Source organism: Fusarium proliferatum (assembly GCF_900067095.1).
Source record: "Fusarium proliferatum ET1 genome assembly, contig: FPRO_scaffold007, whole genome shotgun sequence".
In the NCBI taxonomy this organism is placed as follows: Eukaryota; Fungi; Ascomycota; class Sordariomycetes; order Hypocreales; family Nectriaceae; genus Fusarium; species Fusarium proliferatum.
This window is the reverse complement of record NW_022194796.1, coordinates 2018388-2036856: the sequence shown is the minus strand read 5'-3', so window position 1 is coordinate 2036856 and position 18469 is coordinate 2018388. Positions and strand designations below refer to the sequence as shown.

Sequence of the window (18469 nt, the reverse complement as noted above, 5' to 3'; positions counted from 1 at the left end):
GCTCATCCCGGGTTAGTTATATAGGAAGCTATAATGATAGCCAAGCCCATTGGAACTGAAGCTGTGTTGATCAGCTCTCCATGTCCAGAAATTTCTGATTGAAGGGCTTGATAAAAAGGCAAGAACCAAACACCGGCAGATTTAGGTTCTATATCGTCGCTGTACATGGTCTGTATACTATGAATATGAAAAGAAACATCCTCCCACGTTGCGGTTGAATATCATGAGGTGCTACTGGAAGAACGAGCTGAAGGTTTCCGCCAAATCTTGGCCTCATCAAGAAGTCTTGCGACTATGGGAATACGTTATATATATGCCACCTTGATCCGAGAATTCTGGGTTAGAGCTCGGAAGTGTTTTCCTTCCGGATGGAGTGTCCAGATCTTGTGCTGGATACGACGGGTTTCGTTTCGCTGAGCTGCGGCGAGCCACTCGATCACTCGCAGCACCATCACCACGTCTTTCCTTTCTCTGTCGGTTCACTCTGTGGCGGATCAAGCAGTCGATTTCGTGCTGCTGGTTGTTTGGATTGTTTGTGGTCATGTTGGATAATATTAATTGGTACTAAGTGTGAAATGATGTGGTAAGTTTCTTTGGACTGCTTCGGGGCCCCTTGAAGATGTAATAGGTGGTGTTAATGCAACTCAGTTAGGCTTGGACAGCAAGACCGCAACCCATGTATCATCCTTTGATGTCCGGGACGTCAAGTTGCATCTTCGACAGTCCATCATGTGTCGAAGGGCTGGCCGTGGGTATATATAGTGTCTGGATGTCATCCATACCGCTCCTGAAGCCCATAACCGCGATGAAACGCCAGAGCAAGCGCCGCATACTCATCAGAACACCCTCCTCGAGCGTCTTATCCGGATCAGCGCCATGTTGAGGAAGCCAGTCCACAGCCACAGTCTGTCGAGACGAGATAGGATAGATTGTCTTTGTAAATGCTATGATTGACTACCATTATAACTGGATAGGGGGAGAATCAATTGACTCTCTGACGTTCTCTGATTTTCCCCTTTGAGCCTTGCATTGCATTGGAAAGTTCTGACTTTGCAGCCTCAAGGTCTTCAGTCATCTCGAGCTGGTTCGTGAGCTCTTCTCAGGACCAGTCAGGTGGTGCACGTCTGAGTAGATTATGACAGACGGGGAAAGTCACCAAGTGAGGGCTTTTCGCAAGTGAGTGGAAGTTCATGTGTCGTTATATATAAGACCTAGGGGAGGCCAGTCTTGGTTCGCCTTGCTCTTAGGTGACCCATTGCCGGGACATGTCTTTTTCCTCTCACCGTATGTATAGTATATCCGCCATTGAAATCTAAGGAGTTGTTGAAGAAGACACCGATTTGTGGGTGATAAAGGTTCTCTAAAGATGTGTCCTCGGGGACGAATCTGTCTGGGCGGCTGTACCTGTAGAAGCCGATGTTGGGCGGCGAGAATCGTGCATCAGCAGGAGAATATTATGAGGCGTCCTCGGGATCACTTAGGTAATCCCATTCATTTGCGAAGGTCCATGGTGTTCGTGTGTCTGCTCGGATTCCGTGGCTTAGGAAAGAGTCCTGAGCTTCATAGGTGGCGCTTCACAACTTGTGTTTCGAAACCTGCAGCGGCAGCTGCATCGTTGCATTGGATCTCATATAGGTAGAAGCCTGAGATAGCGAAATGCTGCTTGGTCCAGTGCTTTGGGCTGACGCCGAAGCCTGGGCTCTCGACACCAGAGAGCTGGCCCAATATGACCTGGTGTAGTGACACTATATATCTTGACTTTGGCAAGAGATTCTCACTGAGCCTGAGAACATGAATTGAAGATTGTGCTTTTTGACTGTTGTGGCTGTCAACGCCTTCGTCTCCGCCGTGGTCGCATAGAGGAAGCAATTTTGCTAGCTCCAGTGTCATTTTCTGTCCAATTCGGGGCTCTCAATATCCTAAGATAGTATGTTCCCTCAAGCTTTGATCTCGTTTGGTACTTGAAGCCTTTCATCCACGTACTCCTTGCAGTGGCTAGCTGGCCATCTATGCAGGCGGGTCGTAGCGAAACGGAGACATAATCGAGATCCGTTCTCGGTTCATGCCTGGCAACTATACAACGTGGGCATGGAGGGATATATAAATCTTGTTGCAAGGCGCTGAGAAGTTTGATGATATCGTCAAGTTAAGCGGCGGGAAGGTCTCCCTAACCCCAACCGACCAGCGACAACGGGGCTAGCAGGTCTCGTTAGCTACCGACAATCGGTGTGCCGGTGACGAATAAATATCTCTCTGTCGAGATCAGCTTGAGCATGTTGATGTAGGCTCCAGCCTCCCTCTGACAGTACTGGGACTCGTCAAGGATGACCAGACCCCAGCGGAAATTCTGAAGTGTTTTGAGGTTTAGATCAAATTCTACCAGAGTGGCATCGTGCTATTCCCTTATATGATCAACGCCGGAGCTGAGTGTTGCCCCTGGCTACGCGACATTCTCGGCATTTGCCTCCCTTTCATTTTTCACTGTTATATCATATAGTTGAAATTATGCTGTTGCTCCCCATTGTGACCGACTTGGCCTTGTTATGGGTGGGTGGCGAGCGTGTTGTGTATGTTAAGTAGTCAATGGTCGATCTGGACAGTTGTATGAGGATCTAGTCTTGAGGTGCACCTGATGGAGGACGAACCGAGGAGGTGGCAATATATTGTATGAGAGGCCGCTTGACTTAAGGTCTGCGGGACGGGCAGCCAGGCTCTAAATTGACCTTCATGTGCCTGAATCTTGTGTTAGCAGTGCAATTTTCTTAGTAGATAAGACTTACTCTGTGGCAAGGATGGTACTCTTCGTTGACGACTTGGTTACCAACAACAAGATCGGGGATATTAAAGGTGGCATCCAATATATAATCCTCTTGACTTTTGAAGGTGATGGGGGATCATTGGTTCTTGAGCTAGCCAGCCATCACAACGGTAGAATACAGTCCGTGGACTCTTGCCTGGACGGATTAAGCCAGGATTGAAGATGGCTTGTGTGTCGATGTCAGCCTGGAACTTTACCAAGCCTGGCTTGGAGTCTGCATGGAGCGGTGGTACAGCGTTTGATCGCAGGACTACTAAAAACTAGTAAGCCAAAGAAAGAGGTAGTTTATAGTGACTTTTCTTGACGAACTCACCCCTGCAGGCAGCCTAATCGAGATCCTGGGAGTTTTCTTTATCTTTCTGAAGCCAGGGATCACATGAGTTGGCTCTGGCGAGGTCTCGCTGCCCTCTTTAGCAGCACGCTCTCGTCATCTCCAGCAACGGTCTCATCGTATCCTACAGTTGTATCTGTGTTATCAGGATCCTGTGATCCGTTGGTGGTTTCTGGTGCGACGACAGCTTCCTCCTTCGAGGACAGTGATATCTTCAGTATAGACGCGGCATTCTGGGATAAGATGAGTCGGTGATGACTTCACATTCTTAGGGAATGTGCTTCGTTGAGGACAACATGGCTGGCGTGGCATCTGAGGTGAAGATTCTTGATCCTACTGCCTTGCACTCTTCCAGATTAGCTCCCTTGATGTTGAACTGGATCTCGCTGGCCTGGGCTTCCTCTTCCTTTAGCCTTGAATTTAGCATCGCTTTCGTCTGTAGAAGTGGTGAGTGTTCAAGAGACCTTGTTTTGTCCCATAATACATTTCAGCTTCGACGCTCTTGACTTGCTTGTGATAGCCAAGACCCGCGTAGTTCGGTCTTCTCCTCGCTGCTCGGATATGCTTTCTGACAGATGGCCCGGTTGATTCATCGGTTTATAGATATAAAGACTGGGAGGGGAAGTAATAGAAGATATCTCTAAATTGGAGAGTGTCAGGTGTGTCGCAAGACCCAATGTCTTGAAGCAGGTAGCCCGATACTTCCACTCAGCCTTGTCTGCTTCGAAATGGTGTTGACCCCAGTCGTCGTACACTTTGGTCTGGATGTACATGTGTAATCCGAGACTATTGGGACCATCTGGGAACGAGAGAATTTATATAGAGAAGATCTTGGTATGGATGTCTGCGGTGACTGAGTGATTCCTAAAATCATCTCACTAGCATTATTCTGTGAGGCATGGGACTTGCCCATGGTTGGGAGTCCGAGGGAGAGTGAAGTTCATCTGCGCCGACGTACTCCTATGTCAACCTGCCATCTTGTTGGGCAACTCCCCCAAAGAGAATATTATCTGCTTCGGCGATCTCACTTTGGAGACATGGAGAAGAAAACCTCCAAGATCTGTGGTTTTAAGGGAGCCTCTCCTGCGTGTCGCAAGACCTTATGCCATGTCTTGACGTTCTTGAAACATGATGCCAACTTGGTACTTGATATGGACGTTTAGGTCATGTTTCTGAAGGCTTTACACTAGGTAGATCCTCTATGTTCCAAGGACGTTGCGGGTTATAATCCGCACACAACACTGAATGCAAGATCATTTCGGGTAGAAAAGACATTTTGGTCTCTGGCTCCTCATCATCTTGAAGAACAAGGCTGCAAGTTGTCGAATAAGTTCTCTCAATGAATAAAAAAACTTGTGGATATTGCGTGTAGCACTCTCGTTGCGCGGTAGGTATATAAATGCTACTGCTGCCGTATATTCTGATGTATCCAGGAGTTGCTTGCCTCGTCGTGTCGTCGCGTTTAGTAGAATGCTTCGGGAAACAGCTTTAATTCTTTATCGGATGTTCTTCTCAAAAGATAGCTTGGCTTTCGCATATGCAAAAGTTCGTGGAACCCCCCCTGTCAAACATGCTGTCGGTATAATGCTATATATAGATAAAGAAAGCAGGAGTCTTTTCCAGCTCACCTCGCAGTCTGTTCCAGACCAACGGTAGAATACACTGCTGTTGAACTCTTGGCCCCTGTGTGAGAATATTTACTGGTTCTTTGGAAAATCTCTTCCAGTAGATGACAATTTGGAGACAAGTCATGCTGGCTGTGCTTGCATGTGAAGCATGAGGCGCAAGGCCAGACCAACAATGTATCCATTTCTTATAGCATTTTGTTGGAAGGTATATCTGAAGCCAATTGTTAGTCCGCGCCGCTGAAGCCTTTTGTAGACTTACATATAACAATGTTGAACTCTGTACGAGGCATGTCGTACTGATACACCAGGGCTTGGGTAGTAAAGAATGCATCGTTGTCCTGCAGCCTCCCTACTGCTGGGTTCTCCGTTTTCAGTTCCCTGGAGGTTCACTAGCAAGTGTTACGTGTAGAAGTGTGAGCTTGCGCATTGACATTGCGGAAGCTACGGAAAGACTTGACGTCGAGTTGAACAAGGGTGTTGTTCATAACGTCGCTGGGGAGCTTCTCAAAGCGAGCGAGATCCGCGCTGAGAGGGTTTGTCAGGCCCTTCGGGATGGGACGGAGGTTCTCCAACATAGACATGATGAGATAAAGCATGCTCAGGCTTTGTTCATCTGTCGGTCTGTTAGATTTGGTATCTAGAGCAGGGAAGTAGCCAGATGTACTTACAAGGTAGGAAGATGTGTGAGAAGACAGTGGAAGGCGACTCAGGTTGACAGTCTGCGACATTACTGTAATCAGAGGACATCTGAAGTATTCCATCACCAGGTTAGCATAAGTTATCATAGACAAAGGTCTTCCTGTGACAAGGCTTACCTTTCCGCCGTCGACGGCCGGGACCTGTGTGAAAGAATAGAACGGACAGAGAAGTATAATATAATATATAAAGGGGAATGGATGTGAGCAAGATGTAGGTGTTCTACTATACCGTTGAGTTGAACAGTTGAGAAAGTCCAAAGTCTTCAGCATTCTCAAGAGCCCTATTTATACTTTTCCCAGGCCAGTTTGCATCCAGGCAGCATCTCTACAATCTCTTATCACCACATCATTCACATCACCTCCAAACTCCAACATCGCCAAACTTCATCACCACAAAATATGGCCATTACCAAGCATCACCAAACCCAAACCTCATCCTCACAACCCCCCAACCCCAAACTCCAAAAAGGTTGTCAAACCCTCTCAGTTCCCAACAAGGATCTTTCCCATCCCATCCTCCACGCGTCCACGGTCTAAATAAAGCACACATCCATCCCCGATTGTGAATGCACATACCCGTTTCTATCTCACACAACCTCTCACTCCTCACCACCACCACCACAAAGATACTTGCTACAAATACAAACCTGAAAAAACCCCTCACGGAAACCCGCATCATAGTGAAACACCAGATCTGCTGTCAAAACCACGGCTCATCCTTCCCTTCCCCGACGCCATGAAACGAAACAAAAAACCCCCCCTCTGCGTAACCCATCTGTACCACTCTGGCGTTCAAACCACCTTCTTTTTGGCAAATAAATGATTAGAATTTAAAAAACGACATCTAGTGTCGTCATCACTCCAAACTGAACTATCCAATAAACAAGCTGAAAAAACCGTGTTCTCTTTTGGCTAAACTCGTGTTTGCTGAGAGAGGGGGGCCGCTTGTGGAGGGTCGCGTCATGCCGCGCTGTGGTATCACGACATGTTCAGATGCAGTCTAGAGTAGAGTGCTTACCAACTAGAAGAGACGATTCGATTGATGGATTGTTTGTGCCTCTTCGCTTGGACGACCCGTGTTTGGACCACAGCTCCAAGGCATATTCCACGACATGGGCTGTCAGTCACAGTTGAGACACACACGCACACGCACGCAAGCAAGATGGTTATTTTGATTCTTTTTTATTATTCTTTTTGCTTTGCTTTGCTTCACTCATCTCCTCGTCACCAAGGTTTATTTACCAAGGCCGGAGAGCTGTCCAAGTTTTGACAGCCATTAATATCGTCCCCTCACCCTCCGCCAGTTTCCAAACCAGATACGCCAAATAGTAATGCAATCCCTCCATGATACATACATGCACATGATTGTACACACTCATCCCCCTCCCCCTTTGTGACATGTTCTCCCTTGATTTCAAATCCATCAAATCAACCCATTACTTGCTTGCGTCCGCAATATCCGGGGATAAATGTTTGTAATGTGCGCTGTGCTGCCTTGTGCTGTGCTGTCTTGTGTTTGTGCATTGCATCCTTGTGCGTCAGGTTGCCAATGTCGTGCACTCCAGTTTCATGGTGGGGAAAGCAAAAATGTAAAAAGTAAAAAAGGCAAATCCAACTCCTGCAAGCCAGAGCTGCAGTACATGCCCTGTCCTGCTCTGCTCTGCTCACTGTTCTTTGTTTTTGTACCCCAGGTCCAGTTCCAGGTCCCGTCTAAACTTTTCGTCTTCTCGATTCGCTTTGCTTTTCGATATCCAGGTTTCCCTCTGTTCAACGCCCCGCACTTCCCATTATGTACACTTCTAAACAATAAACAATAATGTGCAAGCCTCCTCCCCACGGAGAAGGCCAAGGTCGTATGTTTTGCCGTCGTGGCTATATCGGGATCAATGTCCCAGAAAATGGAAAAGGAATGACATGAGTCGGGGTATCTCTGTAAAACATAGTGCAAAATAGGACATGAAAGAAGTAGAAACGCCAGCAACCCCATGATAGCTGGCTTTATCATCCAACGACTTCTAGTTTACTCTAGTCGTCATCGTCGTGGCAGTCATTAATTTGGTCGTTGATCCCGTGGTCCAGTTCGTGTTTGCTGGAGGGGACCATTATTTTCGCAGGCCGACTTTGCCTGCGAGGTTCTTCCAGAATCGTGCTCCCTTGCGCTCTTCACTGTGCGTCCGTAGCATCACCTCGTCTCGTTGCATGGGTCCTACAATGTCTTCGTCGCCTCGGGAAGGGAACTTGCCATCCGCATCCACCAGTCGGGGAATTGCGCTGGGCAGTCCATCCTCAAGGCGCTTCCATTGCATGCCCGCAAAGACATCATCCATGGGAGGCGGTCGACCAAGGATAGAGCCGCCGCTATTGGCTCGTGATCGTCCGCGGCCACGGCTGCGGCTTCGTGAGGCGCTTGTCGAACCAGGAGCAGAGCTGGTAGCTTGCACAATCTCCGACATGAGTCCGTCGTGTGTTGACCTCCATCGCCTCTCGATGTCGGCCCATTTGGCCTCGGTAAGAGCGTAGATCTTGCTAGTTTCGCCGTAGTTCTCGCCAGTGCGCACCAAGTGCTTGGTGTAGTTACATCGTGCTGCGTCCCAGTCGTTGCGCAACTGCTGGAGGGCCTCCATGTTCACAGTCTCGGGTTGATAAGGCTGCGGTGTAATGGTGAAGTTGGCGTGACCAAGGCGATCCGACCACTCATCGTGCTCCTGCAGGATGGAAGGAAGAGGGATTGGAACCTCAGGACTGTTGGAACCAAATCGGAACGACGACACTGAAGGCTTTGTGCTCAGAGAAGGTCTAGGGAACTGTGTCGCAGAAGGGACCGGTGACGGTACTTCGGTAGTCGCAGAGGGTGGCGCAACGGTTGGTGATTGTAAAGGTGACTCAGGCGGTGGGCCGCTCAATGGGCTGGTCATCAGAGGAGGTAGTAGAGGGGTGGTGGCCAGTCCTCGTTCTCGCTCGAGGTCGGCTTGCTCGACGAGGGCCTGCGCCTTCTCAATGTCGATAGGCGCAGGAAGGTTGATGCTCTCAGTGCTGCCATAATAGGATACTGCTGGGGTGGGAAGTCCAGTGTTTTCCAACATGCGCTCCTGTCCAGGTCGGCTGGGTGCAGACATGGACGACGATCGACTAGAAGGACCTCCAGATAGCACAACGCTCTCCAAGCTGAGTTCGGTGCTAGGTGAGAGCATCGGGTTGCCCCTGCGGGTGTTGGGGTTCCAGCGTGTGAGACTAGGGAAACGGGCACCAATTCGTGACGTTAGCCCAGCAAAGGGTGACTCGCTGCCGGATCGCTTCTTGCGGGATCGCTCGTCCACGGGGGTGTCACCGTCACTCAAGAAACCCATGTCGTAGTCGATATCATAGTCGCGGACGATGTCTCCATGGAACATGACATCTTCGGAACTATTTCGGGGCTCACACAGGTTGTCGCCTACACGGGAAGGGTATGGGTTAGTAACTCGACGATCACCAAGACGAAGACGACAGGCCAAGCACGATTTCCCGGAAGATACGACAGCCTGGCCAGACGGACAAGACATACACAAACAGTCGTAGAGACTAAACTGATCCGAAGGGGCAAGACTATAACGGTTGCTGCTCTCTGTGTTGTCTGTGATGGTGGTGGTGTGTTCAGGTTCTAAAGGCTCTTCTTGAACATCGGGCAATGACCGCATTGGGGGTTTTGTGTGGACCGATTGGGTGGGCGATACAGGAGTGTCGTTCAATTGCGGTGGCAGATCGAGAGAAGAAGTCGAGCTCGACATTCGAAAGTGACCCTTTCCAGGGGAGAAAGTCGGGGTGATTGGAGAGGTGATGTCGGAGGAGGACGAGTTTGTTGTGTAGTAGATGTAGGAGAGGTCGGTTTCGGGGCTAACTTGTTGTACCTCCCACTTGCGGCGCTCCTCTACCAACTGCGGAAGAAGCAGCGGCTTGAGCCTTGGCGACATGATGTCGGCCTGGACGGTCGAGGCCGTTATGATTGCGAAGTTGTCGTAAAAGACGAACGACTGCGTTTCCTGTCTATGGTGTTGTTGTTGTTTTGTTTTGGTGTTGGGGGGAGAAAAACAGAAGAAGAAGGAAAACAAGAAAGTTGGAGGGATGCCTCGGGAGGTGGAGGTTGATAGAGGCAGTGACACAGCAGCCAAGTTGGGTTAGCCTGGTGTAGTCTTTTTGGGAGCTAAGGTCGTGGTAGTGGCTAGGTCGCTGTCTGTCTGTCGGGCCAAGTGGCGGCGGATCCGGGGACCGGGGGTGCTTCTCTCTTCTCTTTTTTTTCCCACTGAGACTGAGACCGGGGTGGGATTCTGGCCTGGGAGGGAGGGTATGGATGTGGATGGGTGAAAGTGGATAGGTGAACAAGACAAGGGTGTAGAAAGCAAAAGCCAAAGCAAGGCGGGTCTCTCCCAAGCCCAAGCTTGAACAGAGGAGACAGACTCTCTTGGCCTCCACTGTCTCTCTCTGGTCTGGGTCCTCTCACACAACTTTTTTTCCCCTTCTCTGCGTCTGAGCGGTACCAAAAATGGTGGGGTACCGTTGGGTAGGAGTCAACGAGGACACGGTTCCCGACGGTGGATTTTTTTCCTGCTCCAAGTGGGCTGTGTCCGGCAGAGACTACCTCTAGCTCTAGGGCGGGGACTGACTCTGGTGGTTGACCCTCTGACTCTTGTTTTCTTGTTGATGTTTGGGATGGTTGAAAAAAACAAACGATTTCTGGTTGCCGGTTGCCTTTTTGGCTTTAGCTCGTCGTTTCAGAGGTCCTGGTTGGCTGTCCTCGTGAGGGCGGGTGTGACTCGTAACAAGTGATATCGATGTTTGGCTCTATCAGATTGTATTCAATGACGACAGATGAGTCGGCAAATGTTTGGTGTTTGATCAAACAAGGAGTCGACGAGGGAAAAGAAGAAATTATCCGGGCATGACGAGTTGTTTATTTAGTATCAAGAGGGTGGGAGCAAGTTATGCATGGGGTGATTGACTGCTGATGAGTTCTCGGACGTCTGTCTCTCTGTGTATGTGAGCGACTCTTGACTGTCTGGGCGGCGGCTGGGCAGGGCTGGGACCACTTCGCGGGTAGAGCACAGTACAGCGCAGTACAGCACAGAGCAATGGCAGGGCCTTGCGGGTGAAGTCAGTGGATGCAACTGAGAACAAGCGCTCGGTCGTCCACGTGTTATTGAACCGAGGATTGGGCGCGACTACATATGAAGTGTTGGCTGTCTACTCAGAACCGCGGCTGTATCTTTAATGTGATAAGCTGCTATCGCGGTGTCGTACTCGATGTACAAAATATGCGTATGTAATGTAATGCCATGTAATGTAAGGTTTGTACATCTGTCTACAGGTGGTGGAGGCTGAGGTGATGCCGTGCGGTGGACTTGATGACCGGTGAGGTGGCTCTCATCTTCGGTACAGAGTCATTCCGTTGTGCCTCCCTCAATGATCCCTCTCCAACTGCATAATGGAGTCTGTAATGACAGGCGGTGATGGATTAACTCTACCCGACGTTACGTTCTTAACATGCATGCAGTGTAGTCGAGAGCTGCGTATACCTCTTGTTCGACTGCAGGGATGAAGAGGTTGGCTGACGTTCAGGCTCTGGGGCACGGAAGCGGGGGAAGAGAAGCCTTGACGAAACGCTGCTGTGCTTCCTCTACTCGCGGGTGGTGGTAATTGTTTCTTCTGCTGCAACCCTCGACAAGGGTTCAGTCTGTGACGTGTGAAAATAAGGTGATGAGGAGACGAATACTGGATATTCACTGGTTCAGAGACTGGCAGCTGTTCAAAACCTGCTTGTCCTGCTGTGAGACCATACAGTAGCTTACAGTGGACGCTTACAGCATGTACAGGATTTTGCAGTGATTTTTTTTCTTTGTTTTTCTTACAGAGGGCTTCAGGGAAGTGGGGCCTTGTTTCCGCGGTGGACTTCCAGTGGGGGAAGAGGTTGGGTCAAAAGCCTAAGCAATGAGGTTCAATGAAACAGTAAGGGCTTACAGTGGCTGGGGGTTATTCAGAGCGAGAGAGTCACGATGCGCAGGGGGGATGATGAGGCTGTCTGTGTTGTTTACATGATCGACACAAACGGCAACCCGAAACAGTCACGTTGATATTGACGTTGTAGACAGGCGAAACAATGGCTGCAGAACATGCACGGGCAGAGAAGAGCCTAACCTTGAACTTTGACCTAACTTTGAGTCAAACGCAAACGCAAACTGCAATAGCAGGACCGTACGAACGATATTCGATTGGGGGGAACCGCATGGACCCTGAAAGCGACAACAAACCAGAGCAGAGCCAGCCAAACACCCAGTATCCATCCATCCATGACCGAGAGACTTTGAGTTAGTTACAGGGGTCTTCCCTTGGAACAATTGCTAATCGATGACGGTGCAAAAGTCAATTCGAAGTTTGTGTTTGCACATAAGCACTTTATACACAAACATAACTTCATATTGTTATTTATGTAAGGCACAATCAGGTTTTATGCTTCTGTGGCTCAAACGTTGGAAAACCGTTTTGTGTAGCCCCCGAATTGGTAAGAACTGGAATGCATTCCCTGAAAGTCAAGCAAAGCTTGCAGCTCTGCTTTCACATGGAAGCGATAGCTCTAGCTCCTCCTCCTGCCATTGGATGCAAAGATCTTCACTCTCCGAGGGTTTTTGGGTTTGTTTGCTTTACCCGCATTCCAATCCATTGACCTCATCGTTTTTGCCGATCACGTTTCTTTTTCTTTTTTGCTAGCAATTCATAATTTGAAGTTCAAACTTTGTATTGTTCTCATTCTTACCAAAATCTCCTCATTCAACCTTTCGTTCCGCTTTGGGCCTGGACCTATCTCTTCCAAAGTCTGGTTCCCTGTCGGCCAGGGCTCTCAATAGGCGATGGGAATCAAGAAGCCGGTGACATGGGTTTAACAGCTCAGATGGGAAAGGTTTGGAGGAGTCGGCAGGGGGTACGTAGCCTTGCACTGAAGCATCGTATCTGGGCTGGGCTGGGCTGGCACCGCCTCTCTGGGTCGGCCTCGATTCTGCCATGGCCATTCCATTCCATCCTTGCCCCGGATTCTCATAAGATCAGTGAGTTTTGGGAAGACCGGACTTGCGGTATGGTAATTGCATACTTGTTGGCTTTGCACTTCACCGTTATCTCTGGCTCTAGGATATCTCGCTAGACCACCTCAGGCGACTTGTGCCGTGGTGGAAACCCCGCGCGTGCTGGCTTTCCATCCAGTGCAAGCGGAAATCCAGCCCGCGCATTTCTCTACTGAGCTTCCAATTTTCGGTCTTTGATCCCGCCACCAATAAACTCAAACCAGAGCCAGCAACCGAATTTGCCAAACCGTTGACCGAAGCCGCTGACGGCAGAACTCAACTCTACAGTATGCGCCAAAAAAGCAACCACCTTTCGTCTATTCTTCCATGGCACCGGCTGAATAAACTTGTTGAGCTCTCTGGCTATGCAATATTACGTCGTTGTTCACAGCTTCAATGGAAGAAGCCATTCTGTCGATCACTTCCCTTTGAGATAGAGACTGAGTTGGTCTTGTTTCCGCGAGACAACTGGGTCTTCCCGTTTCCCCGTCCCCGTGCTCGCAATTCCACCTGCTGTGTTTCCAGCTCATGACTTGGGCCTCAACTGACCGTTTGGCTGAGTTGACCGCCTACAGTCAACTACCGGTCAAGTTTCAACCGCCGGCCTTTTCGTCAGAGCGAGGACGGATGTTTCCGATTCAATTGATTTGCTTCTTTTCAATGGACAACAGAGAGTCATTCACAGTCGCCTTGTTCGAGGCCATTGAATCGTCCCGCGCCCCTCCAAAAGGCCGCATTCTCGCCTAGTCATTGGTCCTCGTCTGCCTTCAAAACCCTTGACGATATTCAAGATGGAGTGACACATCGAGTGAATGCATCGAGATACATCGACACAATGTCGCAACCCACGATTCCTCAACCTTGTCATTGACGAACAAGGCCTTCCATGTCCTTCATTTCTTTGCTTTGTCATGTCATGTCATGTCTTCCAAGGCCTTTGCATCCTGTCGCGCGACAGACTCGTGGCCAACGGGGCACGCCTACCCATCGCGGCATAGCGTCCGCAGTCCAAGCTTCCCAGCGGAAGGGAAGCGACGCCGATGGTGCGCCGGGATCCCATGGAAGAACATGGAAGTCCCTCTAGCCTCGCCGGCGGGTCTGCGTGGCTGCAAAGCTTGACACCGAGAGGCTGCCAAAGCCACGCCAACTCGCACCGGCGTCCAACGCTCCGGGAACAGTTGTTTGAAGAAAAGCTTAACCCTCAACTGCTCATTTTACTTGTCTCCAGTCATTGTCTGTGACTGTGTCGATCTACCAGGTCCCTAACCAGTCGCCTTGCATCGGTCAACATCGCGATCTCCAAGTGTTGATCGCCTGGGGAATAGGCAAGCAATTCGTGGAGAGCGTCGGAGAATTACAAATCTCCTCGTATTGAGGCAACTACATGCCCCATCAGCATGATTTTGCGTCCTGAAGCATCACCGTTCTCGGATGAATACACCGATTGCATCCTCTTTTACCGACCAGCACGCAAGATGCGACTAGTGATGTGTACCGCCAGTTGTCGGCGTGTTGCCAGACCCTTAGCCATCCTCCAGCAGCCACGATGACCCTGAGCCCCGGGTTGAAGCCCTGTTGCATTAGCCTCGCCACGGTACCTGGGCCGACATTGGCAGGAAGTCTTTTGGGAGGCTGACCGTTTTATCCGCGGAAGCTTCCAAGGATTCCGCCCTTGCGCTTGTGTTCCTTGTCGTTGGGACCTTTTAATCTGGATGGGCATGGGTGTTGGTTCCATTTCAAGGCTTTACAACAGTCACACAATGACTTTCATTCTCAATGGTTCAGACCTGCCGGTTTTGCTCGCTTGCATTTGGCATTGATAACGATTGCGCCATGGTGAACAAAGTTGCAAATCCCAACACCGAGACTCTAGCTTCGTTGTATGGGCATGGGCGCTATAATGCGCGAATTGCTGTGATGGACAGGCTCGGCCCCATTCCCAGTCCCAGTGGCGCTACTATCGAGTCTTATTAATCTCCAGAAGACATCGCTTAGAAGTGTCTGTTTGAGTTTACACTTAGCAGTTCCTTGAGCTGTCAGACACGCAGGAAGATGGAAGCGTAACTGTTGAGAGGAGATAGAAGTTCGGCTTGACAGAACCTTCTCTGAGAGCTAGTTGCTCGTCCGGTGCCGGAGTTCCATATCCTGTTACTACTATTCCAAGGCCGTTCATGTGGCTGAGGTCCGTGGATGAAGGAATAAGTTCATAGTGATGATCTTTCGAGGCACACCATTGAGGTACTCTTTCCGCCAATGGCGAGCTGTGTCCTGGCAGCCAATGTCCCAGAGTTGAAGTCAACAACTCTATCACACCCCGGGTGCAACTCGGAATCTTCAATGTTCTCAATCCATGTTCGTACGAACTCAATCCAGCAGAGAGAGATTCCGACCCCTCCACCATCTTTCAACTACTAGGGCTTAAGAGTCCCATCCGAGGCACAAATTAATTGCGCCGAAGTTGCTTGCTTCTGCTCTCATCTCGTGGCTGATAAAAGTCTTCGTTAACTAGGGCTTGATGATTGGTTGACCACTCCCGTTTAGGCCCCTTGCAGCAGGACCTTTGCTTTGGCCCGCCGAAGGATGTTGATGCCTCGGTCGCAAGGCAGAACCATCATGATGATGATTGCGACGATCCCTCACCAACAAGGAAAGAAGCTTAACCAAGGCTGCGGGTGCCTGAGTGAAAGAGCTTCAGCAAGAATCCACCAAATGCCGTCATTGTCATCATGATCAACATCATCTCTTGGAATTTAGTCTGTGTCTTTGCCAAATTGAAAACTCGTGGCCAGGATGAAAAGAAAGCAGAGTTTGCGACGCTTACTGGTGTCGGACCGTCCAATTGAACTGAACTTCTGGGCGCCACACTACACCTGCACGCTCTTTACTAACGGTCAAAACGCCGCGGCTATGACGAGATTCTGATCAAGACAACAATTGAAGCACGGGCTTCAATGTGGAAGCCCGCGAATTACCTTGACCTTAACGTGGACGTTATGACTTTGTGGTCACTTTGTTGAGAACAGAGTTCAGCCATGGTGTAAGAATCAACATCGGGAATGACACACGGGCCGCCGCTTATACCGTTGTGTTTCACGGCACTCCAACGGCTGCGGCTGCAATGGCTTGCATTCCATTGACTGAATGCTACTTTCACAACAGCATAATGCGACTGCATATGTGGCTGCCAATTCATGAAGATGCTGAATGAAAACGTATGAGAGCAGGGCCGAGAAAATGCACACTGTGTAGCACTCAACATATTGTCTGATATCTTTGGCAATTGAGATTTGTTGAAGCATGTGAGTCTGCAACGATCTCTCGATGTAGCCAGGTCTCAAGCCACCGAGATCGCCTTGACATCTGTTCCTGGTGGCGATACTAGTCCTCTTCCCAAGAAAACTCGATTGGGCAATGGCCTCAATTTCTTTCAGTGTGGGTTACATCGTCCGTCAACGTCGTTAATCGCGATGTCACCCACAAAAGGCACAGCTGTGAGTTTACAGCACACATTCTGCCACTCAGAGCCTGCGAGACGCCCCAAAATGCTGGGAAATGTGCATGAGCCTCATGAATTGTTGACGACTTCGTCTACTGCAGCCACTTGCGACTCTACCGGTTACATCTTTGAGGTAACGTCGTTGAGTCTGTTTCGGCTCATAAGATGCACGTCACGATCCAAGCGGGTTCACTTGATTGTTCCCCGAAAGGCTTGACCGTTACATCAAGCGAGGATATGCTTAGAAGCCATGTGCTTGAAGTCGGCCGGCTCGTGAAGCATCCATCTGCAGGAACGCCAAAACATCATCGTTAACTCGGCCTCAGACAGAATATGGAATAGATTGGCGTCAAGCTGAACCACAATTGGACCAACCAAGACCAGATGCTGGGGCTTTTTCAGGAACAGAGGAGAACAACGCTGACGACAGTTTGTGTGCCTTAGGTGCTTGGCCAGAAGATTCCCACTTGCATCTCCACCGGGCTTACAGGATCAGAATTTTCAGTCTTGCCTTTCTTTTTCCGTCATCATGAAAGAGTCTTTCACCGGCCCCACGCCGCGTCTTTTTGTCCCTCTTGTCTCCGTGAGAAGTGCATCGCTGAGAAGAGAAGCCACCGGGAACTGATAATGTGATGGTAATCTGCGATGTATCGTGGGGGAACGTCAGCGGGGGGGGGGGGGGGAATCGGTCGATATGCACGCCTATGGAAGGGTTTTCCTTGCATCCACACGTAGTGGTTGGAAGTTGGATGGAAGCAGACTCGACTGCAGGATGTAAGCTTTTGAATTGCTTATTGCATATTAACTCCAGGCGTTATGGTTCACTGGATGGGTTGTAACGGAACACACGAAAAGGAACCCAGGTAATTTGCGCGGCCGCAGGGAGAGGAATAATGTCTCAACTCTGATGGAAAAGGCTTTCGACTGTGGCTGTTTGACTTTTCTCTTGCTCTCAGCCTCTGCAACATTCACTTTGCTTACCTGCAAAATTGCCCTGGCTATGCCTAAAAAGGGACGCGGCCAGCGGGCATGGGGGCCCGGAGGCTTTTGGTGTGTCTCGTTCCTGACGATCGCGACAAGGGTTGTGTGTGGCCATGGCTTCTCGTGCGGCTGACTTTTGGACTGGGACATGGCATTGAGGCACGACCAATCCTCCTTCATTTGCTGCGGCGCGACGCGATGCACATGTCGGTCTCTGCTTCTGCTTAGCAAGATTCTGCTCATATTCACCGCAAGCGCGGAAATTTGATGCTCGGGATATTCGGCATTTCAGGTCTGACTGCACGAGGTTGTCATTGACTTGCTCTCAGGATCCTGCGTACTGCATGCAAAGCCATTGGGCACTTCTTGAAGTTACTGCAGGCATTTTTTGCCTGCCCTGAACTCAATGTAGTTGCGGTTGCAGTTGACTTGTGCAGTATTCGACGCTGACTGCCGAATCGTCTGACTTTTGCAGACCTGTGATAACGCAGGACTGGCTTGTACAACCAGTCAGTCGTTCCTCGCGCCAGCGGATACCACTTCATCCCGCCATCAAATCATCCGAACTACTTGGTGACATGTTTCTGTCATTTCGATGAAACAACTTCGCCTCGGTAAGGCACGTGGTCTCGAGGGTCCTGCTGGGTGGAAATGGCATGGATACCGCAGCACTCTGGGACGGAACTCAAGGGTACCAAGTCCATTTCGGTTCCGAAACTGAGTCCTTGCTGCTCTAAGCTGAGCTGTTGTTGAGTGCTGGTTGAAAGCCTACAGAGACGCCAGCCAATATGGGCCTGTGGCCATGGTTTCGGGCACTGGCTACGTTCAACCCATCTGGGCCTTCATGTCTGACACTATCACGATCTCTACAATGGCTCTTCACTTGCCCTTATTCTGCTTTATGTTATTGCAAAAAGTGATGAACATAATCACCATTGTCAATCTATTCCTTACCTGAAAATTAGATCAGCTTTTACCTTGCCGATTTCCGTACTCCAACCGTAGCCTTCGAGCTATCTATCGATCGCCATCTAATTCAACATGGCCTTGAGGACCTCACTCTGCTCATGCACATCTACTTGGCCACCTTGGGTATTCTTTGTCTCGACAAGGGCCTCGTAATCTGCAACATCGGTGGCAAGAAGGAAAGGTTTGAGCGAGGCAGTCATGCGCTCTGGTCAGAGCTTGAGAGTGCTGATGCCACTTGCGATCTGCACACTATAGGGTACGTTAGCCAGGATTTCTATACGATGGAGAGACCTATACTCGTTGGCTCAAGCCGGGGGGCATCTGCAATGGTGACAAAGCCAAATTCAACTGTAATGCAAGGCTGACATGTTGAAATCGTCGAAAGACCCGTGCTTCAATACTTCACTCAAGGTATCGTTGTCACTGTGTTGTCGGAATGAAAGCGCTGATGAATCCCTGC

General features: G+C 49.8%; 3 protein-coding genes across 3 annotated transcripts; 1 reads left to right on the top strand and 2 right to left on the bottom strand.

The window, feature by feature from the left end:
- Positions 1–4962: 4962 nt before the first annotated feature.
- Positions 4963–5524, bottom strand: FPRO_07498 (uncharacterized protein; the record flags this gene model as incomplete). The annotated part of the gene is made up of 4 exons (XM_031234439.1): positions 4963–4988; positions 5037–5126; positions 5181–5390; positions 5446–5524. The coding sequence occupies 4 exons, from the start codon at positions 5522–5524 to the stop codon at positions 4963–4965; spliced, it is 405 nt and encodes a 134-aa protein (XP_031084176.1).
- A 2053-nt stretch (positions 5525–7577) lies between these two features.
- Positions 7578–9425, bottom strand: FPRO_07499 (uncharacterized protein; the record flags this gene model as incomplete). Its single annotated transcript, XM_031234437.1, has 2 exons — positions 7578–8908; positions 9020–9425. 2 exons carry the CDS (start codon positions 9423–9425, stop codon positions 7578–7580), a joined length of 1737 nt encoding a protein of 578 aa, XP_031084175.1.
- An 8417-nt stretch (positions 9426–17842) lies between these two features.
- FPRO_07500 (uncharacterized protein) lies at positions 17843–18449 on the top strand (the record flags this gene model as incomplete). The annotated part of the gene is made up of 3 exons (XM_031234436.1): positions 17843–17956; positions 18006–18265; positions 18395–18449. 3 exons carry the CDS (start codon positions 17843–17845, stop codon positions 18447–18449), a joined length of 429 nt encoding a protein of 142 aa, XP_031084174.1.
- Positions 18450–18469: the final 20 nt, after the last annotated feature.